Source organism: Ammodytes marinus (assembly GCF_949987685.1).
Source record: "Ammodytes marinus genome assembly, chromosome: 6".
In the NCBI taxonomy this organism is placed as follows: Eukaryota; Metazoa; Chordata; class Actinopteri; order Uranoscopiformes; family Ammodytidae; genus Ammodytes; species Ammodytes marinus.
In genome coordinates, this window is record NC_137235.1 from 9,137,882 (window position 1) to 9,163,218 (window position 25,337).

Consider the following 25,337-nt stretch of genomic DNA (forward strand, 5'->3'; position numbering starts at 1 on the left):
AAGGCGCTCTCTGAACCATCGGGAGCAATTTGGGGTTCAGTGTCTTGCTCAGGGACACTTCGACATGTGGCGGGGAGACGGGGGATCGAACCTCCGACCCTGCACTCCAGAGGCGATCTCACTACCCACTTCGCCACTGCCGCCCTGAACAGAACCCTGACGTCAACCCCATCCAGAGACAGATTCATCATCAGTGAAAAGCCCGCACAGGAGAGCAGGCATTATATTGTTTTTATTATGGTAATCAACTCAAGTCTATACATTGAGCCGAAGCATGACCTGCTATGATCACCTGCATTACTTTAATATATTTACTTCAATTGTAATTTTTTTCTTCTTGCCTTGTTTCTGCCTCTGCAGGATCCTCGAAGTAAACACAAGTTTAAGGTCCACACTTACTCCAGCCCGACCTTCTGTGACCACTGTGGCTCCCTCCTCTACGGACTGATACACCAGGGCATGAAATGTGACCGTACGTACACAAATATCTGTGTGAGCATGCGGCACAAATGAAAGCCGGTGCTTTAGTGGCCGCTAGTAAACCTTGACATTTTTGAACCTCAACCTGCTTTTTTAAATTCGCTCTCACTGCTCTCATATAGTGTTGTCTGTTTTCTGAGAAAAAGCTCTAAAACACGCTGTATACTACCTGCTCTGCAACAAACAGCAGAAAGACAAACATTGTGGTAAAGATTATTTCCCTCAGGAGATGGAGGAGACCAAATTTAAGAGCTAAAAAAAGTGAATATTGGGCAAAAATAAAAGATTATTACAGGTTCAAAAGTACCAGTGCGTGTGCTTTGATTTTGATGTGCATGTATTTGCGCTATCACAGTTTGTTTATGGATAAAGTACAGATAGATGCTGACATAAGTTGGCCTGGCTCGACCATGTTGTCGCAGTTTACTACAGATTTGCTGATCCAAACAACTTCACTCTTGGCACTGCACTGCCTTTGGTCCACAGCAACACAGCCGCCAAGTGAGAAGTAGATCGGATTAATGTTTGGCGAGAAACTCAGAGACACGCACGCACACACACACACACACACATACAGATTATCAAATCAAATGAAACACACACACTAAGACATCTTCCTTTTTAAAGTTAGATAACACAAACTACTTACGTTGCAGACAATGTTAATGAAACCAGTTTTAAATATTGACAAAGTTTTAGGGATTAGCGTTTTTCACTTTATTAGACGGATTGGAGAGACGGAGTTGAAAAGGGTTCAAGAGGGGAATGACATGCAGAGAAGGGGACCACATGTGAAGGCTGTGTAGTCAAAAGACGCAAAATGTTTAGTTTATATCACATTTGACATCGCTATACCTGGAAAATGTACTCGGAAGTGTGTTTTATAATCACTTTTCATTTAAGAGAACTGTCATAATTTAAACATAATTCATTTAAAGGGTAGAGTCAGCGATTCTGGAGAAAGTCGGTGAACATCTCCTCAGGATCCCTCTACCTGTACAGGCTGTGTGCGCTGAAAAGAAAATACTATGTTTTAATAAACAGCCCAGGCTCTGTGAACAAGCATTCTTCCTGGGATCGCTGACTGCACCTTTTTGAAATGTCTTATTCAGTCAAACTTTCTACACATTCTCAAAAATCTCCACCATTTAAACAAAAATGGCTGCCTTTAATCGGCCGTATTTATACTGATTTTACTATGAAGGATTCCTCATCCACTTATTGCCTGTGACATTTGGGTTGTGGGCCGTTGTTCGGTTAAACGCTTTTGATGAAAAACACATTGTCTGAATTTAGATTGCGTACATCATTTACAATAATAGAGCTGCTCATGATTCATAATGACAGCTAAATAGATATTATCAGCTTAATGACAGACACTGAGAGATTTTATCAGCGGCTCATAACGATGAGTGAATACATTTTGCATTCTGGCTGTTGTGTCATATTAATTGTCAGCCATAAATTATTTGCCACAAGCAGGAAGTGGGTCACATATCCAGCTATGACAGACACTATTTAGACACTTCCTCTTTGTTCCTCCTTGCATGCAGTCCACACAGTGTATGATGGACTTTGATTCGGCATTTGCAGCCGTTTTTATACATATATCTTTAATCACTGGATGTAACTGTACACAAAAAAGAAAATAATATGCCAGCTTTTCCTCCTTTAGTAGCTGGAGTAGCTTATTCAACACAATTCTCAAATATTTTGTCAGGTAAATCCATGTAAACAAACAAATAACAAGAAACTTTGTGTTTTTTGTTCTTCAAATTGTATTCATATAACCAGATTACAATTTTATTAAACTACACACGGGATAGAGGAACATGTAGACAAGTTCCTGAAAACAACTTGCTTTCGCTTAATTATCTTTTTACGAATCCTAATTAACACAAAATGAGGACAATTGGAGCTTGGGATATACTGTATTTGGTATCTCAGTATTCTACTGGTTCTCTGAAAGACATGTTCCATACATGCATCACTTATTATTAGGGATATTAACTATAGTTTGGTTACGATTTTATGATTTGGAACCGATTTAATTTCAATTGGAAAAAGAAAAACTCGGGTGCAGTTCCTTACTTTCTGTCTGCTGGCTTTTTACTGTACGATAGAGACACACAGAAATGAATGGTGTGTTTAGTGCACTGACTGATGGAGATACAAAGGCTAATGAATGAAAATAATATCATATATAGGTTCATTATCTAGACATTTAAAAAAATAAGATTTTCCTTCCTTCTCTCCACCTCTGCACCACCTCAAGTGAGTGGAGACAAAATGTGGAGCTCTGTATATCAGAGCAGTCTGACACCTAGTGGACCGACTGAGAAATGACATAAAGAGTTCTCACCATGAGGAAGACACTATCTGGTTTTTGCGTTAATGTGTGTGGCTTTACTTGATAGAAATGAATCTAAGAGTAATGAGGTATCCACATCACTTCTGTACATGTCCCAGGAGGGGTAGAAAGACACGGCGCATTGCAATCGAGAACTTTCACCACTATATGACGCCAAAATACACCTTATTACAGTAGTACACGCTGCACCTTTTTAGTCTGGACCCCCAACTTTTTATGCATTTTTTGGGAAATGTTATGATCAATATAGGTATGATTTGGGCTTTATGAATAAAACAAACTTGACTTGAGCAATTTTTTTCTACGTCTGTGCTCAGATTGTATGATGAACATCCACAAGCGGTGTGTGGCCAACGTCCCGAGCCTGTGTGGGACGGATCACACCGAGAGGAGAGGACGCATCCAAATCTCTGCACTGATCACTGAGGAAACGCTCGCCGTCACCAGTGAGTGTGCTCTCCTTCTGCCTGTCTCTTCATTCTCACACTTTGCCTCACTGAAAAACACACACACACACACACACACACACACACACACACACACACACACACACACACACACACACACACACTAAAACTGGAAAGTCCATTAGTCGATCAATGATCCAACGATTGACCTACATCGCCACCGGGGACATGCATCCACGTGCCAGTTCTCTCACTCTCAGACAGCTGTGGATTGATTATGGAACAGAAACTAAACTGTCGTTAAGTGTTGTCAAATGTATCCAGAGTTATTTAGGGCAGCCCCCAAAACGGGACTCGCACCAACACTCCCATGTCCTGCTTGTCCTCTGGAAAGGACGCATTCCAGACTTCAACCCTTGACAGTCTAAAAGTGTGTTTTTATCTCGGGATGTTTTTTTCTTGAATGTTTTCAGACAATTTGAACTATTTTCTCCACCTCTCGCAGTCAAAGAGGCTAGGAACCTGGTGCCCATGGACCCCAACGGCCTGTCAGACCCCTACGTCAAGCTCAAACTGATCCCAGATCCCAAGAGTGAGAGCAAGCAGAAGACCAAGACCATCAAATGTTGCCTTAACCCCACCTGGAATGAGTCCTTCTCTTTGTGAGACATTTCTCATTGTGTACAGTACTGCATATCAAACAAGTTTTTTAAGGTTTCACACGCTTGATCAACAATTTATATTTGGAATATAACTAGTTTAGTTTCCAGTTTCTTTTTTTTGCCTCATTTTCTGTCACAATAGCACAGATCTAACTGGAGCTCATGCATGTGACCCCATCCCCATTGTTTTCCCTGGTTTTTCCTTGTAAATACTCTGGGTTGCTGTGAAAAAAAAACTTCTAATTGCTGCGGTGTCTGCCAGTTTGAATAGAGAGATAGCTAACAGGAATGTGTCTTTTAAATCTTTTGTGTGATTCTTGGTTTTCATTTGTATTTTAAGAGAATCCTTTTCTCCGATCCTTCATCTGACCACCCTCACTCACTTCTTCTGTCCTTGTCTCAGCAAGCTCAAAGAAAGTGACAAAGATCGCCGTCTGTCATTGGAGATCTGGGACTGGGATCTGACCAGCAGGAACGACTTCATGGGATCCCTGTCTTTTGGGATCTCGGAGCTACAGAAACAAGGGGTCGATGGATGGTGAGAAGTGTAAAGGGAATAACAAAGGCCGAGGGGAGCAGTGGTGTGACTGTTAAAGGGCTTTTATTTGTCATAGTCGGGTGATATAATCCTGGTTTTTGTCCGACATTGCTCTGTCTTTATTCTTGGGTTTTTTAGGTTTAAGATGCTGTCCCAGGAGGAAGGGGAATACTTTAATGTTCCCGTCCAGGCGGAGGGAGAGGAGGGGAACGAGGAGCTGCGACAAAAGTTTGAGGTGCGACACAAAGAAACGTAGCCAGACAAATGACAACAGGAGGCTTAATAAGGATGAATAAAGTATATCTTATCTAGTCCTCCCTTTAGAATCTTCTGCTTTTCATCTCATTCCCTCTCTCGCTCTCTCTCTCTCTCTCTCCCTCTCTCTCCCTCCCCCCAGAGGGCCAGGGTGGGTCCAGGGAAGCCCACAGACCCTTCTTCCTCCTCATCAGTGTGCAAGTATGACAGCAATGGCAACCAGGACCGGATCAAGCTCTCTGATTTCAACTTCATCATGGTTTTGGGCAAAGGCAGCTTTGGCAAGGTGATTAGGGCACATAAGTAAGACACAATGTTCTACTGTGGTGAGAAAAATTAAATAGCCCTGAAGCGTGACATGAACTCCAATGGTCAATATCCAGAGAATCTGACCTGGAGAAATGACCACATCTTAAGCCCCTATCCCACTGGGCTGCGACTGTTAGCGACAAGTTGGAGACTGCATTCGCGAGGGAGTCTCTAACCTGTCTTGAAACGTTCGCTGGGGTCTCAATTTCCTCGCATGAGTCGCAGAGCCGCGCAGTCCTGTCGCTTGAACTTTGAACATGTTCAAAAAATGTGTGCGACAAATCTACTCTCGAAAGAGTCTCAGAGTGGTCGCAGGTGTCTCGAACGCGTCGCACACCCTTCTCAATTTAGTCTCCGCGAGTCAGAAAGTGCGAGAAGTGTGAGACAACTTTGCGAGGGTTTTGCGACATATGAAACTAAATTGTGACTGATTTGAGACAAAAATGAGACTGCCATTCCGTTCATAAAAATTGTCGCTAATTCGCATATTTTCTCGCAATTTTGTGTCTCCAACTTGTCGCAAACAGTCGCAGCCCAGTGAGATAGGGGCTTTACCTGTTCACACTCATGCAGCAAACATCAGGAGATTGTCTGTGTGCGATCAGAACACGCATCAGCCATAAGACCCCTCCCCCCTTTTTATCGTTTTTGGTTGGATTTTTATTGGGTTTTACTTGGTAATAGCCTACATTTACATTTAGTTGACTCCCCATTCAGGTGATGCTGGCCGAGAGGAAGGGCACCGACGAGTTGTACGCGGTCAAAATCCTGAAGAAGGACGTGGTGATCCAGGACGACGATGTGGAGTGCACCATGGTGGAGAAGAGAGTCCTCGCTCTCTCTGGGAAACCACCTTTCCTCACTCAGCTGCACTCCTGTTTCCAAACCATGGTGAGGGCTCAAACACACACGCAGAAACAATGGCGCCACACACAGTTTGAACGTAACACTGATCCTTCATTTACCTCTTTTTCTACTCACTACTTCTTCTCCGTCTGTTAGGACCGGTTGTATTTTGTCATGGAGTATATCAATGGAGGAGACCTTATGTATCAGATCCAACAGGTCGGGAAGTTCAAGGAGCCTCATGCTGTGTGAGTACAGTCACACACACACGGAACAGTACATTTATGCATGTATGTATTAAGAAAAATATTGTGCAATGTTGATCATTATAAAAGTGCCAGAAAACCCATAACACTTACCATATTATTTATCCACATCAATACAGATGGACAAATATGTTTACAAACTGGTGTTTGTCTCTATTTCAGGTTCTATGCTGCAGAGATCGCCATTGGACTCTTCTTCCTTCACTCCAAAGGCATCGTGTACCGGTGAGTCAGCTCGACATCTGAAAGGGGAGTTTAGGATCCTTTCACAACACAGGTGTGAATAATACCTGTGTGTGTGTGTGTGTGTGTGTGTGTGTGTGTGTGTGTGTGTGTGTGTGTGTGTGTGTGTGTGTGTGTGTGTGTGTGTGTGTGTGTGTGTGTGTGTGTGTGTGTGTGTGTGTGTGTGTGTGTGTGTGTGTGTGTGTGTGTGTGTGTGTGTGTGTGTGTGTGTGTGTGTGTGTGTGTGTGTGTGTGTGTGTGTGTGTGTGTGTGTGTGTGTGTGTGTGTGTGTTTTTTCAGGGATCTTAAGCTGGACAATGTGATGCTGGACTCTGAGGGCCACATAAAGATAGCCGACTTTGGCATGTGCAAAGAGAACATGTTGGATGGAATTACCACAAAGACTTTTTGTGGCACACCAGACTACATCGCTCCAGAGGTTTGTTTACGTGTGTGAATTAGTTGATATATTTTCTCTCTCTCTCTCTCTCTCTCTCTCTCTTTATTTTTTTATTTTCTTTTTATTCAAAACCTGTTAACTACTTAAAAAGACTTGAGACTCTACCATTGTGTCTTGTAGATTATAGCTTATCAGCCCTATGGGAAGTCTGTGGACTGGTGGGCCTTTGGAGTATTGCTCTATGAAATGCTTGCTGGACAGGTTTGTATGCATTTGCTTTTGTTACTTTTTTTGAATAGAGAACAGACAACTGTGACAAGAACTGATGATCAATGATGAAGTATATGTGTTCCCAATCCAGCCGCCTTTTGACGGGGAGGATGAAGATGAGCTGTTCCAGTCAATCATGGAGCATCATGTCTCATATCCCAAATCCATGTCCAAAGAAGCTGTTGCTATCTGCAAGGGGGTAAGGACACATGCTCAAGCACACACCTAAACATGGACACTCACTGTGTTTTCAAATACCTTTACTTCCATACTATTTAGTGTCTACGATCCAGGATGTCCTAAAACAAAACATGAATGTCATATGCCTTTATGTCCTACTACATTGGGTCCCATTTTGCAGTATGTAGGCTCACATGCCTTTTTGTCTGTACTGACCCACAATCCTCTGCCCAGCAGAATTTACTTCACATCGACTAAACCACAGATAGAGCACAACCGTGGAATGCAAATTATATAAGCAAGATTGTCACAGTTCAAGGCCAGTGTTATGATGAAATAGTGTGTCCCAATTGTATTCGTACTGAATGCAGAGTACATACTTTTTAAGGGCAGCTGCAGTATGTAGTATTGTAAAATTATGTGAGTATGCCATTTGGGTCAGTCCTCCTAATCCGGCCCTTAAATCCTTCTCCTATCATCTCTGAACAGAGAAGAGTGTGCCATAATGATAATTACTCCTATCTTTGAGTGAAAGACTGTGTAAGAAGAAATCCAACAGTGAGGCTAAAGCAGTACCAATTTATCATTCTGCACTCAGGAATCTAAAAAATAAATATAGGTTCCAACTTAAAGCACATACACCTAATTATTAGGGTATTCTAGTGGTTAAGAGATTTAAGATGCTTTTTATGTCCACCATTGGCTGGTATGAAAATTGTTCAGAATGACAATTGATCATAATTCACACAAGTTGTACCCCCCCAAGACTTGTTGTCTGGTTGAAGTTGTGGGTAGATGGCTATGGTTATGCCTGCTGTAGCTATGGTCAGTTAATATTAATTAATTGTGAATTGATTGACATATATGTTGATTGATGTATTCAATAGTTTATTGTCCTGCCTTTTACCAGATTATCTTACCCCCTCCTTCTAAATACGGCGTGCATTTCGCCGCCACAAGTGTGACTCGAGACAAACTGCAGTAAAGTTTTTGAAGAGTGACAAAAAACATGTGCAAACTCTTTTCTATGGCTGTGTGTGATTTTAGCTGATGACCAAACATCCAGGTAAGCGTCTGGGCTGTGGTCCAGAGGGAGAGAGAGACATCAAGGAGCACGCCTTCTTCCGCTATATAGACTGGGAAAAACTGGAGAATAAAGAGGTCCAGCCGCCTTTCAAACCTAAAGCTGTGAGTACATTGCACACACACAATCTTCAGCTGTTCAACATTATCTCAACGTCACCGATTACCTGTTAGTCACAGTAAGGAAGGAAAAATAACTGTTTGTCAAACTTTTAAGGTAAGTTATTAGGAATGTTAAGATCGCTCATCCACCAAACCCAGCCATCCCCTTCCATTGCTCACTACTCTGACAAATACAGCTTTAGCTGAGGTTTGTGAGTGTAGTCTTCAATGATGGAGCTCAGATGCCTCTAGCTCACATACGAACCAATGGAAATCCACAGTTTCGGCTGTGAGATGATTCGATTGGTTGATGCCATGTTTTAGTTGTATTTCTCTTTTTTCTCCTTGTCCTTTTGTTGTTGTCCTTTTTCCCCCGATTCCCTCATCATACTCACTCCGTCCCTCCCCATCTCTCTCTCCTCTCCACGGCAGTGTGGGCGCGATGCTGAGAACTTTGATCGCTTTTTCACGCGCCACCCCCCAGAGCTGACCCCCCCAGATTCGGAGCTTATAGCCAACCTGGACCAGGAAGAATTCCAAGGCTTCTCATTTGTTAACCCGGAGTACCCTCCCTCAACTCAATGACCATACCCATGTCACTGGGCTGCACTAATAATCCCCCACACCTCAGAAACATACATACAAATAAATCCATAAAAAACACCATGATGTCACATCCAGGCAGGGTGAAAACGGTAAAGGAATACTTCAACATTATGCGAAAATACACCTATTTGCTTTTTTCTGAGAGCTAGGTCAACATGAGATAGCTATGAGCCTAACTAAGCATAAAGATTGGAAACGGCTAGCCATGCCTACTAGTACATCTACAGCCATTGCCAATAACTGATTGTTTAATCCGTAGACGAGCAGGAATGTAAAAAATGTGTGGTTTAAAGGGGAAGTTAAGTGCTGTAACTCTGTGACGAATGGAGACAGCAGAAGGCATTAGCAAGCAACATTTTTGTTAGCATTGCTAGCTTTTATGTTGGTACTGTGGTAAAATTAGATTCTTTATCAACCTGCTGTTTTAATTTATTTTCTGTTTAATTCTTAGCAGTAGCCTACCTTATCACTGTGATCCGAATGTAAGGAAAGAAAAAATCAAACTCAGCTATACTTGGTGATTGGTTGTGATTAGAACATTTTTAACTTAAGCTAACATTTCAGTATGTTAACAACGTCATTTTGCAGTTTTTAGCATGCTGGCATTTAGCTCAGAGCAAATTTGTTCATGTTTCGGTGAGGTCTGTTGTCTAGAAAAAGACTTGCACTGACTCAAAGCTTGCACAGCTGACAGTGAGCATGCTAAAATATTAGCTCACTAATGGTAGTCTGTCTTGGTTTCTCCAATATTGCCTTGGTCCACACATTGTTTTTTACATTTCTCTGTTCAGGGATTAAATAAATGAGATAAAACGTCTTTAGTAATCACGTTTTGTTCTGGTTGCTGTATTTTTGAGAAAAGGTTAAGCTAGCCGTTTCCCCCTTGACTTAAGTCTTTATGCTATGCTAAGCTAATCGCTTCCTGACTCCATCTCCGAACCTGATGTACAGACACAAGAGTGGTATCAAACCTCTCTTTTAACTCTCACAAAGAAATCGAAAGGAGCATATTTCAAATGCTAACAATCAGGAGAAAATGAGCAGACCTATTCATGTGTCAAGTTGCCAGTAGGAGACTATCCTTGTTTACCAGTGGTGACACTGTTTCCAGTTAGGTTTCCGTGTGTCACGTTATACCACTGCTCTCGTTTCAACTTTAGGCTCTTTCTATCTTGAGAGCAGAGATGTTACTCTTGAGGGCTGCTTGGCTGCAGTTTTATACCCAAAACTTCCAACCCAAAACTTGCTCAGTCTCTGTCTACCCTCCCTGTAAATTACATATTGACGACCTATCAGTGATGGTAATTGAGTGTTCTATGATCACATATCGGTAATATTCAGACAGTGTATGTGAAAACTGACCAATTGCTTTGCTATGATTGTTTGAGTACTAATCAGTTTCTTAGTGTAGACTTTATTTTTGTTTATATGACCAAATACTTCTACACTTTCTGTTCGGTCAGTGTCGTGGTGAGCTTATCTTAACATTTTTGCTGATCTAATTTTGAATCAGTCAAGAGGATAGAAGTCTTTGTACATGCAAATATGCAAGAGTATTAGTCTATGTCCATTTAGGGATTTTTGACAGAACTCTTCCTGATTCATAGACTGAAGAAATCCACCACATAACACTGTGTTTTTAATTACAGGACATAAACCTTAGCTTGTAAACAACCATTTTTTGGAGCATTTCACATATGACGAAGACCTGTCAAGGTCGTGTGAAACCGGTAGTTTGAAAGCTTATAAAAAAAGATGTCCAAAGGTGCCAAAATATGGGTTGAGATTCACGAGGATGTGGGGAAAATACTGTCCTCAACAACTGTGATTAAGGGCAGCCATCTTGTGCCATTTTGCAGATGTTAGAGCTTATCTGTTCTCCAACAATACAAAACCCTTGGAAAGTCATTTTCATGCCTAAAATTAATTGTCCAAGAAATACTTGTGGTTCATTGTGAGGAAGTTTGTATTTTTTCCCTTTTGTAACAGTGTAACGATGCAGGGTAGTAACACGTGTCAAATTTTGTTCTTTGAAATTGTATAAAAAAAAGGAGGCAGGGGTTTACGACGATGTTTGTCTGCCAGATGAAAAAAGGCCAGCGCTTATTGTGAAGATGGGGATGGTGAGGAATCAATGGTATCATGATGAGATATATGAAATAGATCAAATATATACAGTATATATAAAATATAATGAATTCTATATCAGAGAAAAATTTGGATAAATTGTTCTGGATGAGAGAGATGCTTCTGTGGATTGTGTAATTGTCCTGTATGACTGGAAACTGATAATATACTCACTGGTGCCTACCAGACTACTTCTGCTGTGTCTGCCTTGTTACTGCTGCTAGACCCAGAATGATAACAATAGTTCAACACTTTGGGACATACGTTTGCCCGGGTTCTTGCTGAGAGTTTTAATGAGAAGATCATTTCCACTGTTATATCTAGAGGCTAAGATAGTCAAGAGACGACTAGCATGAGTTAGAATAAAAACTGAGACAGGAAAAGAGACAGGAAACGGCAATTGTGGATCTGAATCTAAATAGCTTTACCAATATCCAGAAGTTATGTCTTATTTTCTTTATTTGGAAAAAAAAAACACATTAGAGACCGGGGTTGATCTTATTAAACTCTTGGCAAGGAGGCAAATAGGCCTATTTGAAGGGTGATGCTTGCTAGTTTGCGAATGGAGTTAGATGTATAAATAAATAACTTCATTATAATACATATTATAATTATGTCATATTTTATGTTTGTAAATAATTTAATTTAAATGATTTTATTCTTTATTTATACACTGGACTAAAAGTGTTTATCCTCTTCTTATACCAAAGTCCTTATATCTGCTTGCAGACAAACAACAAAACTAAATTAAATTGTTTGATCAAACATTTATTATTCATGCACTGTCTATAATAAGCTATTTACTGGTGGGGGGTTTAAATAAAGTGTCATCAACCAAACAAATAATCGCACAGCGTATAGATATAACATGTGAAGCTTTTGCCTCGTGGGCCAAAAGTGAGCTGGAGCCGTGGTAGAGGTGCGGAAGTTTCCAGCCCCTCCTCATTTCATCTGGAAGCCCTGTGATGAGACAAAAGGAGGAGGTAGGAAACTAAATGCTTTGTGTGTGTGTGTCTGTGTGATACATGTGTTTTGCCTGGGGCTCACGCCTTCACTTCCCTGTTTGAAATCCTCTCTGGTTGTGGTTTTAGTCTGCAGCTGGTCTGTTTTTATCGATCCTCATCCTCGTCTGTTTTTGTACTGGAATGTTTTCCTCTCTCTAGCTTTTTGGAAGTTTGTCTTGGAATCTTTTTCTTGCATCTGTACTGTTGGAATGTTTTACCGGGGCTTTTTCTTTTCTTCATCTGTTGACTGTTTCTTGGGTTTGTCGGCAAGGTATGTTTGTTTCGTTGTCCGCCCCCAGTCCTGTTTGGAGTCAATGGTGTGAGTGAGTCAAGACTTGTTGTGGTGCCACCGTTTACAGATGATCAGAGGTGCGGACTAGACCATGTTATAGACTTGAAAATTAAAAAAACACACTGGACTTAGGAGTTCAACACTAAGGACTGACGACTTCACTTTGTCTCAAAAGATATGTTTAAGTCAGCCTTTAACCAACAGTTAAGGCCTCATTAGGATTTTGGATTAGGTTTTGCCTGCTGTAATCATTCTACCTGTTCATTCCTTCCTAATGTATTTTTAATGGAAGTGATGGGGGGCGGGGGGATCCACAGTCCTCATTTACGGCTCTATCCATACTGCAGTTCAACAGCAATTATAGGAGAAATGATCAGCTTGATTTAGCCATCTCAGAGATATGTCTTATCAATTTTGAGTTAAACCGTTAGAAAGCCTTGTCTTAAGCAATAAAACATTTGAAATGACATTCATTAAAAAACAACAACTGTGTCCCACCTCTGCAGGTTATTCAAATGTGTCTTTCCATCTGCTGAAAAGCGTTACATTTCATTACCCTTCATCTTTGTGCTTTAATGGAAGAACTGTTGTTTTTGCCTGTTGTCAACCTTCTTTTCTTTTCCGCTGTACAAATTCCCTCCATGTTTTCCTTTTCTTACATGTTCTCTTTCTACCCTGTTTCTCTCTGCGGCAGAAATCTCGCCGTGACGTCGGCAACTTCGACAAAGAGTTTACAAAGATGGTGGTGGAGCTGACGCCCACAGACAAGCTCTTCATTATGAATCTGGACCAGAACGAGTTCCAAGGATTTTCCTACACCAACCCTGAATACATCATACAAGTCTAAAGGAGTTCCATGGGTGACGCGGCCCGGATAAGACTTTACTCCCAGTTACATTCATTCCAAGAGTCATTTGGAATCTCATCGCACCCCCAAGACTCAAACCACTAAAGCAAATGCCCCGACATCTCATTTTAAACTCCTCTTGCACCAGCATATAATCTGGACCATAATCATAAACCACCACACTTGCTACACATTCACACCTATACAAACACACAAACGATGTGATAAGATACAATCTGCTGATGGCTTCAGCTTCTGATTGGTCACGTGGGACTGAGTTGGACCAGTAACAGGCCAGTTTCCAGAAAACACTAGGGGTGTGTATTATTCACAGGGACCCTGTGGTGAGCGGGTCTATACAAAGAATCATAGTGAATGTGTATCTATGTGTATGTACTCTATCAATCAACAACAGTGTGTTTGTTTACTCGATTTCCTTCCCTTCGAACTGTTAAAGTTACGTCATGAACATTCCATGATCAATATGTCATGTATGTGCGCACACACACACACACACACACACACACAAAAACACATACACACATCCTTGTAATTCTATCTTTCTGAGGACCCTCTTTGACTATATGCATTCCCTAGCCCCTTACCATAAACTTACCTTAACCTAATTCTTGCCTCAACCTTTAAACCAAGTCTTAACCATCAAACTGCCCATTGAAGTGGTTAGGACCGAGCAACATGTCCTCACTTTCCACAAATGTCCTGACTTGTACGGTTAAAAACCTGGTCCTCACAAAGCCTGATTTACAAGTACACGCACACACGTCTGTACAGACATGAGGAATGTTTTGAATGACAAAAGTCCTGATTAGAAACCTCATGTCTAAGGTCCGGAACTTAGTCTTAAGCACGTCTTGTCTTCCAAATTGATGCAAAAAAAAGAAGAAAAAAGACAAAAAAAAAAGTGATATCCCACAAAATGCCTGTTCGGCAGCGATATTTAATAAATGTCTCTGTCTATTTTCTCTCTCTTGCTTAATCTCTCTTTCTCTTTTCTCAATGGCACTGTGTACGCAGTTGGTAAGTGCTGTGTAGGCCTATACAGTCTTTGTGGTGCAGCTCCTCTATGCATGCCATATTTGTTGGTACAGTAGCCCCTTATGATCTGCTTTTGACATTACGGAGGGGGGGGAAACCCCTCCGTGTGTTGGATTTATCGATGCAAGTGAGTTTTTGAACTGTCCATGCTCAAACCCAGTTTTAGTTTCCACTCCGAATGCTGTGTACGCCATCTTTAATAGTGTCAACATATGCGTGGCTAAAGCGTTTGCTTTACAAAGCGCAGGGCGAATACTGCTTTGCTATCCTTTGATAAGAAAATATGAGATTCTGTGAAATGAACATATAAAGTAAATGTACTGTAATATTCTGTATGACTTGTGTTTATGTGTATGTGTAAATAGGAATGGGATCTAGAGCTAGAAGTGGTTTTAATGTTACCATAGAATTCTCTACTAATCTTCACATCCCTATCTTTCTTTCTTTGAACTTTATTCCTGACAACATTTTCTTACTTTGTTTTTCAATGTTTTTATCTCTACCCTTCTCCTTTCCTTAAATCCTCATTTTGATCTTGGTTATTTTCTTTTTTATACCTTCTTCAGTCGCTCCCCCTGTCCCCAGTTTACACTCATATATATATATGTGTACATTTTAGGGAGACAGAACTGGGCAATGCCATAAGACAAGAGGGAGAGGGGTGAATACAGTGTTTACTATGCAAATGGCAGGAGGACAAGAATAATAAAAAGAGAAGAAGGCAACTTTTATAAAGCAACCTGAATAAATAATGTAACGGGACAGTGTACATGTGTTGCATGCGCCGTCTTAACCTGCGCGTGAGAAAGACTTGCAGTATGATACCTACATTAAAGAGAATTATAAGACCATTTCAGTAGCTCCGACTCTTGTTTTGATGGGTTGTGCATGGCTTCACTACAGCGTTTTGTTGTGTGATAGAAATTCCTGCCATGATCACATTGATGTTTGTGCAGCACGTTTGAAATGTTTGATTTTTCTGTCAATGATGCTGCAGTTTTCTGCACTCAGCAGCAGAGTCCAGTTAAAAAAAACATGCTTACAACTACGAACAAACTTTCACTCTGGTAATTAGAATATTACAGTAACTATATGTTTGAACACATAGGGGTCTGACTGTGGTTTTAAGTTGCTCTCAATGTTGCACAGTTCTAGTGTTATTGAAACTATACTGAGTAAGCCATTCATTAGGGATGGCCAGTTCATAAAGAGTTTTGATCAATCAACTAATAGCCGGAGTAATAGTAGGAAACGTTGACATTAATTCATCAATTACACTTCCAAATTTAGTTTTTATTTTCAGAAATGTAAATATTCCACAAATATAAAATCAGATGAACTTTATTTTCCCACATGTTTGCTTTTAGGCCAAATGTAGATTTTGATTGCTTTGGCGTCTTCACATTTTCTCACCCACTTCATATTCAAAACCCTAAAATATTAATATTCTCATTTATTCCTTTATTCATTCAAATGATGGGGCAGCTTCTATTTAATGTTGGATGGGATCCTGATTGAGGACATTAATATGAAGGACATGTGATGAGGAAAAAGCTTTTATTTTGAAAATGAAATGTGTGGCTGTACCACAAAGTGTTTCTGATATTTTATCAACCACTTTTACATGTGGAGCAAAAACAATGTAGTGCAACATTCCCTGTCACTTTACAAAGCTTTAACAAAAGCAATGGATACGAAATATTGTATAATTGACCACCAAAAAATTTAAAAAATGGTTGCAGTTTCAAACTGTTGCACTTCTCTTTCAAACCATCATGAGCAGATGGAGGTGTCTAACACAGCTGATGATGAATAGGTGTGTCATCTGTTTAGGTCTGCCATGAGCTCAACCTACTACAGCAATGCAGTGATGGCACTCAGTCAGCACACCTGCACAGTACATGTATTAGCTTCTGTAGAACGTCTGTTCTTTACAATATTGATTGAGTTTAAAGGCTCGATGTTGACATTGCAAATACGTTTTTTGCCCAACATTGTTTGTACAAGGCATCAGATCTCCATGAAGGACATATAGGCTACGTGATTATCGGGTTAATGCATTTTAATGGAGCTAAATGTGACGGCTTTACGGAAAGCAAAGCATGATTATGAACTTAAAGGCCTACTTCACCGGTTTGAATATGAAGGTGTATTGAATTCTGAGATCCTGTGTAGTATAAATGTGCGAATTTTTTTTAAATCGGTTCATCCTAGCCTGAGAAAAGGCAGAAAGAGTGTTTTTTTAACCCTATATTTCTCTTTCTCGTGACATCACAGAAAGAGAAATATAGGGTTAAAAAAACTTACTTTGTAAATATTACTGTGATGTGTTTTACTGTGACATCACAGTAATATTTACAAAGTACGTTTTTTTTAACCCTATATTTCTCTTTCTGTGATGTTACGAGAAAGAGAAATATAGGGTTAAAAAACACTCTTTCTGCCTTTTCTCAGGCTAGGATGAACCGATTTTTATTTTTTTGCACATTTATACTACATAGGATCTCAGAATTCAATACACCTTCATATTCAAACCGGTGAAGTAGGCCTTTAATCATAATTAAACTTCTGAAACCAACGACGCCCGTGTGGTCGCTACTGTGCTGCTGTCCATGGTGCTGAACTGCAGGCAGGTTTATCTATTTCTGCTTAGTGATAGGGAAACGCTCACGCACACTCACGCACACACACACACACACACACACACACACACACACACACACACACACACACACACACACACACACACACACACGATGGAGGCGGGATCATCCTGTGTTAGAGCTGCACATATACTTAAAGCTTTAACAAACTGGACCGTGTCCGGAGGACCGCTGCCCTTGCAGTTTTCTCTCACATTTTTTGGTTTTATCGAGGATTTTTTTTCTCCACTTCTTCCACTTTCCGCCTCTCGGCCTGTTTTTTTCCCATACTGACAGAACAGCAAAATCACCTGAACCTCTCCTGCGCCCTTGAAATTAAATAGAAACTCCCAAACTCAGTGAACCAACTGTAGGCTAGCTTAGGCAGACATGGCCCGTCCTAGTAGGCTAGGCTGCCTATAGGACAGGCTGCAGAAAATGTGCTCAACACCAAAGTTTCCGTCAGCCGACTGGATCCACAGTCCGATAAGAACCCTGGGGAAACTTTTAAACAGTTTGTAAACCAGGGCTCCCCGGCGTGGAGGAGGAGGCTGGGCCGACATGAGGGGGTGTAAGTGGGGTGGGATGATGATGCTGATGACCACGGCGGGGGCTTTCTGCGCCTTCAGCCTCATGACCATCGCCGTGGGCACAGACTACTGGCTGTACTCCCGCGGAGTGTGCCGCTCCAAGAGCCAGAACGACAACGACACCGTCCGCAAGAACGAGGAGGTGCTGACCCACTCGGGTCTGTGGAGGACCTGCTGCTATGAGGGTAGGAAATCAACTACTGTCTGCACTGTGTTTGTAAAGGCTCACCACTGTAGTCTATAGGCTACATATAGCCAACTGGTTCAGTTTCTAAGAATAGCAGCAAACCTTTTAAATAGGAAATGACGTGTCATATAGGTGCAAAAGCAATGGATGCTTCATAATATGTATACCCAAAAGTCCTATAACAGTAGAGAGAATAATATTGTATTCGGTATTCTGTGCTATATTTGATCTCAACGCTTTTTTTTTTATGGGAGACCATTTCCTGTATCTCTATCATCAAAGACAAGTTATGGATATTGCAGAGTTGACTGAATAATCAATATCAATATTGGTAAAAGTTGATTCAAGCACTCAGTGGTGGAGAAAGTATTTGGATCTTTTACCTTAGTAAAAGTAGCAATAGGCTACCACAGTGTGCATTACTCGCCTTTAGAAAAAATACATCATAATGTATGTCGTAGAAATAGCCTTCATTAACTAGCCTCTCAAGCCAATAGTGGTCATTTAGTAGTCACTCCACTGCATCACATCCCATATGTTAGATGGATTTAGGGTTTGATTGAAATTCATGGTCAAATTCATTAAGGTGCATCTTGAGGAGAGTAGGAGCGGGGTTGAAATATAATGGATGGAGATTACTTTTTCAATTATTCATCGCTTTTCTGTAACACACCCACTCTTTTCTCTTACCCAATATTCTCTGTTTGCACTGCCTTCGCAAAAGTGAGGTAAAAAAGTTCAGCTCTCTTAATATAATCTCACCTCACTTTTCCATCCCCATCCCCCTCTCCCTCTCACCCCACTCTCTCTGTAAGCTCTAAAATGGTTTAATGGAAAAGGTTACAAAGCGATCCGAGGACATCAATGCTTCAACAATCGTTTATGTGTGTGTGTGTGTGTGTGTGTGTGTGTGTGTGTGTGTGTGTGTGTGTGTGTGTGTGTGTGTGTGTGTGTGTGTGTGTGTGTGTGTGTGTGTGTGTGTGTGTGTGTGTGGTTGTGTGTGTGTGTTTGTGTGTGTGTGTGTGTGTGTGTGTGTGTGTGTGTGTGTGTGTGTGTGTGTTTCCATCAGTCAGCTGACCCTAACCCACAAATAGGAGAGAAGGGAAGCTGAAGGCTTTAATAAGAAACAATTAGTGGATTCTTTTATTAGCTCAAAATGACAACAAGTTCAGTTGGCTAAATAGTAAATACAGACACGACTGGCATTAAAACATAGATCCAAAATGAAACTACAGTTGCCGACAGACAAAGGATAGGGTAATGTTTTGTTGTGTGCACTTATCAAACAACAACCCTACAATTGGTGTCTTTCAGTTGAGATGCTTGGTTATTGTCATGTCAGGATACACCTAAATTGTCCTCCAAAGTAACAGTGTGAAGTAAGACTAATGATACTATGCTGACAGCAAAATAAAAGTGCTCTGACAACATCTATTCTTGGTTAGAGTTAAGGGGACAGAATCCAAGGTCCACACAATAATGTGACTAACTGCCCCTCTCTGTGATGTACCCTGACATGTTCACTGAGGCCAGAGTTGTAGCCACTGAATGAGTTTTTGTTTTGGTAACTATGGCGACGGAGTCACATCATCAATACTGTTCAATCAGTGCAGTGCATGGGGGACACATTTTATCAATACTTCCCTGTGTGTTGAAAGGCACTGCTGAGCCGGAGGTTACTGAGAGCAGAATACACCATGTGTACAAGCTGCAAGTCCACGTTTAAAATAAGTTTACACCCTATGATGATAGTGATACTTATTAGATAGGAAAGTAGTATTTGGCAGCAGGTTACCATGCAGGATGCTGGCATAGCATCAGGGGAAATGAAGGGACACTGACATGATGGCAGGAGGAGGGAATTGAATTTATACCCCTGCATTCAATAATCTGAGAAGGAAAATACATTTTTAATGAAACTTCTCAAAACTCACATCCATGACGATGATACTTCTCAAGAAGGCATTGTTTCAAATGTTGAGATGACACATCTCCTAAAGCAACTCAGAAGGGAAAGATTTTACAATAAGGTACACAAAAGTGTAGTGACTACTACATAGTTATGCATTAACTTCTACATAGGTTATTTTTTTTTGTAACAACTAGTTATGAATGACCTACTACCTAAACACTGTAGGCTAGTAGTTACTAAAAACAAATAAAACCTATGTAGTAGGTTATGCATAACTATGCAGTAGTTACTTAAAAAACACTCTTTACTAAGGTACACAAAATTACCTAATACATTTTTGTTTAGTAACTTCTACATCGGTTTGTTTTGTAACTACTTCAAAGTTATGCATTACCTACATTACCTACTACAAATATTGTTTTAACTGTGTATAGTTACTAAATTATGTAGTAGGTAATGCGTAACTATGACGTAGTAATTACAATTGTATGTTCCCTATTGTAAAGCGTTAACCTCGGAAGAAGACACATTTTTCTGGAAGACATATTATTTCCCTCTGACTTCTTTACATTTAAAGGAAATTGAACTTAAAGGTGGCAAAAAAAATAATAACACACAAAAACAGCCTATCAGATGGTGCGTATCAAATTCATGCAAGTCAATGGGAGTAAATGATAGGCCTCCAGCATGTATACTGTAGCCCTATGTCACAAGAAGAGATGCAAAACCAAGTTATCAAACGGATGTATTGTGATGTAGTTCTCTCTCTTTCTCTTTGCTTTCTGAAGGGACATCTCGGGGCGTTTGCAAAGACATTGATCACTTCGCTGAGGACGCAAACTACGAGCAGGATGCTGCGGAGTACTTATTACGTGGGTAACAAACGTGGACATGTCATTGTGAGATCTAACAATGACAATTGCTGTCTCAAATGTTACTTACACCGTATTCTCCTCTCCTCTCCTCTCCTCTCCTCTCCTCTCCTCTCCTCTCCTCTCCTCTCCTCTCCTCTCCTCTCCTCTCCTCTCCTCTCCTCCAGGAGCAGTTCGAGCCTCCAGCCTCTTCCCCATCCTCAGTGTGGGGTTATTGTTTCTTGGAGGTGTGTGCGTAGCTGCCAGCGAATTCTACAAGTCACGCTACAACGTCATTCTCTGCGCGGGTATACTCTTCATCTCTGCAGGTCAGAAACACGCACAAATCTCCATAGCGTTCATAAACTTAAGGGTGAGGGTCACACTTTACAATAAGGTACACAAAATTGTAGTAACTACTATGCATTACCTACTACATAGGTTTTCTTTTTTTTGTAACTACTATTTTTTTCTCTTTTTTTAGTAACTACTATAAAGTTATACATCTATTACATGGTTTTTATTTTTTTAGTATCTACTACGTAGTAATGCATTACCTACTACTTATGTTTTTTTTCTTTTTTTAGTTACTAGATAGTTTTTTTTAGTGTCTACTACGTAGTTATGCATTACCTACTACATATTTTTTTTTTCTTTTAGCAACTAAAAAAACTATGTAGTAGGTAATGCATAACTTGTAACGGCTGGACAGGGAGGACACAGGCGCAGAGACAGTACCAGTTTAAGAGGGTTTATTTAGAAGGAATCTGGGGTTTTGGGCCGGGCTCTGGAGTGGCTGACAGGCATGGGGGTCCAGGAGGAAGTGCCAAGGTGAGAATCCGGGGAGACGAGCAGAGGCAGGCAAGAGCAGGCAGGCAGAGGGGTCCAGGGAGGAAGAGCTGGCTGACGGGGGCTGGAGCTGGTGGCAGGAGTCAGGCTGGGAGACTGTGGCAAAAAAGAACGGAATTTAGCAACAAGCTAAATGCAGGCGGAACTACAAAAGGTCTAGGTGGCTGGAGAGTTACTGACTGGGTAACAGAGTTTACAATCTGGCAGTGTCTGGAAGGTAGGGCCGGGTATATGAAGAGCAGTTGATTGTTGATTGATGGCAGCTGTGAATGCTGGTAACTGACTCCAGCACACCTGACTCCAACCCTGCAATTACACCAGAACACAGACAAGGGTAAAGGGGAAAAAACAACACAAGGGCCTGAGGCCCAAGCAGGATCATGACATAACTATGTAGTAGCTACTAAAAAAACTAGGTAGTAAAAAAAAAAAAAAAAAAACATAAGTAGTAGGTAATGCATAACAATGTAGTAGTTACTACAATGTTGTGTACCTTATTGTAAAGCGTTACCAACTTTTTTCTTTACCATCTGACCCTCTCTAAATCCCTCTATACTCCTTTCAGGTCTCAGTAACATTATCGGCATCATCGTGTACATATCAGCCAACTCTGGTGACCCCAGCCAGAGCGACAACAAGAAGAGCTACGCCTATGGCTGGTCGTTTTATTTTGGCGCTCTGTCCTTCGTACTGGCGGAGATGGTGGGCGTCCTGGCAGTGCACGTGTTCATAGATAAACACCGTCAGCTGCGCACCAAAGGCCGGCCTGCCCTCCTAAAGCCGGCCATACTGCGCACCTCATCCTACTACCGCAACCGCTACAACAGCCGCTCACGCCGATTCAGCTCCAGGAGTGCAGCGGGGGACTCCTTTCGACACTCCTTGATGCGAGAGCGAGAGCCGTCACTCTCTGCCGAATCTAAAGGCCCCGCCGCCATGGCAGGTTTGCCGACACCACTGGCAGTGGGCTCAGAGTTCATGCTCTACACCTTGGCCTCCTCGCCGCCACTCAAAGACATTAAGACGGTGGACAGAGCTGCCGATGATGGTTTGATTACTGCAGCTCACAACAACAACCACACACATATGCTGTCATATAACTGTGCCGCCAACAGAAGGACCACGCCTGTCTGAGAGCAGAGGAGTACTGTAATATAACACAAGAGGAACATCTGGGATATGATCAAAGAGAAGCAAGGCTCTCTCACTTTCTTGGCAAAGAAAGAGGAAAGACTTTGGACACCAGAACAAGTCTCAACTAATCTGTTGATTTCTTTTTCATTGGCTGTTTGATCTAGCCTGGTCCAACCAGACCATCGTACTTCATTTCATTTGTACAGAAGGTCTGGAACTGCTGTAATTGGCAAACGTTCACTCACTTGGAGGCGGGTGTCTGTTGAAGTTTAAAACTATTGGATCTGCTCAGTGCCACTCTGGATTAGCCAACCAATCGCATAACATTTGGTCGTGCCGTACGTAATGAGCCAGCTTCTGACGGTGCGTTCCAGTTGTTCAGGGATCTCGGAAATTTCTGACTTCACTACATATTGTAGTCTATGGATCTAATTGGCTAGAGCCTAGTCTCGCAAAGCCAGACCAAACTACAGCAAGTAGTATGGTCTGGAAGCACTCTGTTTAGAGCCGTCTATTCGGGTGGGGAAACCGGGGGAAACTGGGCTAGCCTGTTTGTATTTGTTTAAACCAATCACAATCATCTAGGGCGGGGCTAACCCCGGGAAGCAGCAGCGGTGTCCTGCAAAATAGTGCCGGGGGGGGACTTATTTTGATGGAACGTCTTCACGCCCAGAGACTGTCAGAGAAATGGCTAAACCCGCAAACGCCACACAAAAACTATTAAAGACAAAAGGAATATACATAGTGTGTTGCTTTCTAACCAGCATGTCAAGACACCATACACTTTAGCCCACGAGGAGCTCACGGGATAACTTAACCGGAGTTAACTTGCCACGTAGTGTTATCGCTGGTAACATTATCATCGGCGGTTGAGAGGACGGCTACGGCGGTCGAGTAGAATTTATAGCATTCGAGAACTTATGTCACCACCTCCTATCGCTGTAGTCAGAGCCGTAGTCCGTCTGTTTACAGGCAGAACAGGGTTTTGACGTTGTGAGCGCTACACCAACTGCAGCAAGTAGCCGTAAGTTGCTAGGTGATAGTGGAAGCCGTTGGAATCTTTCCCCGTCGCTAAAACACCGCTGCTTAGTCCCTAATTCACCAAAGAAAGGGAACGGCGGATCTTAATCTAGCTGGTTATAAGGTCCGGTGCTCAATTCAAACCCCCACGCTTCATTTTCCAGAGTTTATGAGGGTATTTCTGCCCGGGGGTAGTTGTACAATGAAGTTGGACAGCTAGGCTAAGCTAGGATGCGTCCCGGACCGCCGAAGTGTCGCCAAACTTTATTTCTGTCTACAATAATGTGACTTCCCACACCCTGTGTGTGTGTGTGAGAGAGAGCGCTGCACATAAGCACACGGGTTGACTGTGAGCGAATTGTTTCCGAATTTGAGGGGGATCACAATAGGGGAAAGCCAGCAACCGGAAAAGGAGGGGGCTGTGTCAGGGCAGCGTAGCTTTTCGACGCAAGCGAATAGACGCTGGCGGAAGTGGTCATGCCAGACTAGCTAGAGCCTAACGTTTAGTTATTTGGATGAGAAAGGTTTTAGGCGTCCATACTTTCCCGAGCAGATGCACTGGAACACAGACAGGTCGGAACTCGGAACTACCGAGTCGGACATTTCCGAGTTCCGAGTAAAAAGGAACGCAGCATTCAACTGAAACTGGAGCGCGACTTTGACGTCATCGTTCTTCTCAGCCACTCGCTCTGTTCGCTAATTGGACAACCAAAACTCTGGACAAGCAGAATCCCACTAATACGCCCCATCCCCAGACTGACTACTGAAGGGAAAATGAAATTTGGGCGGAAGTAGGTGGGGGGGCGGAGCCAGGCTATGTTTGATCGAGGACATGTCCAGACATTTTGACAAACTTACAAACATAGCTTCCCACGTCTCCAAATTACAGTCCAAAAACAAAATATATCCAATTCATAATGATATTAAAAAAAACGAAAATAAAATCACGTTTGTGAAGCTGGAGTCAGAAAATATTTGGCAAAAAATGATGAATTTACAAAGAAGTTGTAGATAATATTTCTGTAAATCGATTAATTGTCTAGTGTTCAAGCTCTTGTCTGACTCTGTTGACAAGTGTTGAGAAAAGACTGGAAATTGTGTTGTTAACCAACACAATTTTGAAATCTATTATTTTGTGCTCTGTGTGTGTCATTCTGCTGCTATTACAGTAGAATATTTCAAAGTGTGTGTGTGTGTGTGTGTGTGTGTGTGTGTGTGTGTGTGTGTGTGTGTGTGTGTGTGCGCGTGCGTGTGTGTGTGTGTGTGTGTGTGTGTGTGCGTGTGTGTGTGTGTGTGTGTGTGTGTGTGTGTGTGTGTGTGTGTGTGCGTGCGTGTAGTGAAGTGAAGTGTGAGACAGATGGTAATGCAGAGAGAGAGAATGGGGGAGCTGTCCATTAAAACACAACATAACTGTTTCCTCCTTTCTGTCGACACAATTCAAACACCCATTTATTGCATTAAAACTCTCTGTATCTGTCTCTCACAGTGTGTTTTGTGTGTCAGAGAGTGTGTATTGAATAAGCATGTGAATATGAACCAAAAGTTCCTGCCCCGATGGTTTATGTCACTTTGTCTCCGTTTACATCAAATAAAAGCTTATAAATGAACAGAAAATGTGCTTTGGAGAGAAATAACTTGTGGTTCAAGGTGTGGTGAGGAGGACACAGCTCAGGCGTCTGTGAGAGAGAATATTCAAATTGCTGTCCTTGTATAAGTGAGTACACAAGCAAATGTCCAAGCCAAATACAAATATATTAACAAAGGCACAAACAATTGTTCAGAAGAACATTACCCCCCCCCAACCCCCAGCCCCTCAACCGTACTGAAAA

The 25,337-nt window shown here is 41.7% G+C and overlaps 2 protein-coding genes across 3 annotated transcripts in view; both read left to right on the forward strand.

Moving 5' to 3' along the window:
* The window catches only part of LOC307251409 (protein kinase C beta type), a 34,232-nt gene extending 19,193 nt beyond the window's left edge, over positions 1-15,039 (forward strand). Inside the window, exons 4-17 of one of the 2 annotated variants that reach the window (XM_080028777.1) lie at positions 361-472; positions 3,169-3,297; positions 3,764-3,920; positions 4,324-4,458; positions 4,597-4,693; positions 4,856-4,999; positions 5,740-5,913; positions 6,025-6,116; positions 6,297-6,359; positions 6,657-6,795; positions 6,937-7,017; positions 7,118-7,225; positions 8,254-8,394; positions 13,115-15,039. In XM_080028777.1, the coding sequence (XP_079884903.1) occupies positions 361-472; positions 3,169-3,297; positions 3,764-3,920; positions 4,324-4,458; positions 4,597-4,693; positions 4,856-4,999; positions 5,740-5,913; positions 6,025-6,116; positions 6,297-6,359; positions 6,657-6,795; positions 6,937-7,017; positions 7,118-7,225; positions 8,254-8,394; positions 13,115-13,267 (1,725 nt within the window). In that variant the 3' untranslated portion in view covers positions 13,268-15,039. Of the gene's footprint in view, positions 1-360; positions 473-3,168; positions 3,298-3,763; positions 3,921-4,323; positions 4,459-4,596; positions 4,694-4,855; positions 5,000-5,739; positions 5,914-6,024; positions 6,117-6,296; positions 6,360-6,656; positions 6,796-6,936; positions 7,018-7,117; positions 7,226-8,253; positions 8,395-8,823; positions 11,320-13,114 lie in introns of those variants that run through there. The other variant, XM_080028776.1, reaches the window with a different exon arrangement.
* Positions 15,040-17,511: 2,472 nt separating this feature from the next.
* On the forward strand, positions 17,512-22,488 carry LOC307251710 (voltage-dependent calcium channel gamma-3 subunit-like; the record flags this gene model as incomplete). The annotated part of the gene is made up of 4 exons (XM_080029112.1): positions 17,512-17,740; positions 20,443-20,526; positions 20,694-20,834; positions 21,920-22,488. The coding sequence occupies exons 1-4, from the start codon at positions 17,527-17,529 to the stop codon at positions 22,486-22,488; spliced, it is 1,008 nt and encodes a 335-aa protein (XP_079885238.1). The 5' UTR covers positions 17,512-17,526.
* Positions 22,489-25,337: the final 2,849 nt, after the last annotated feature.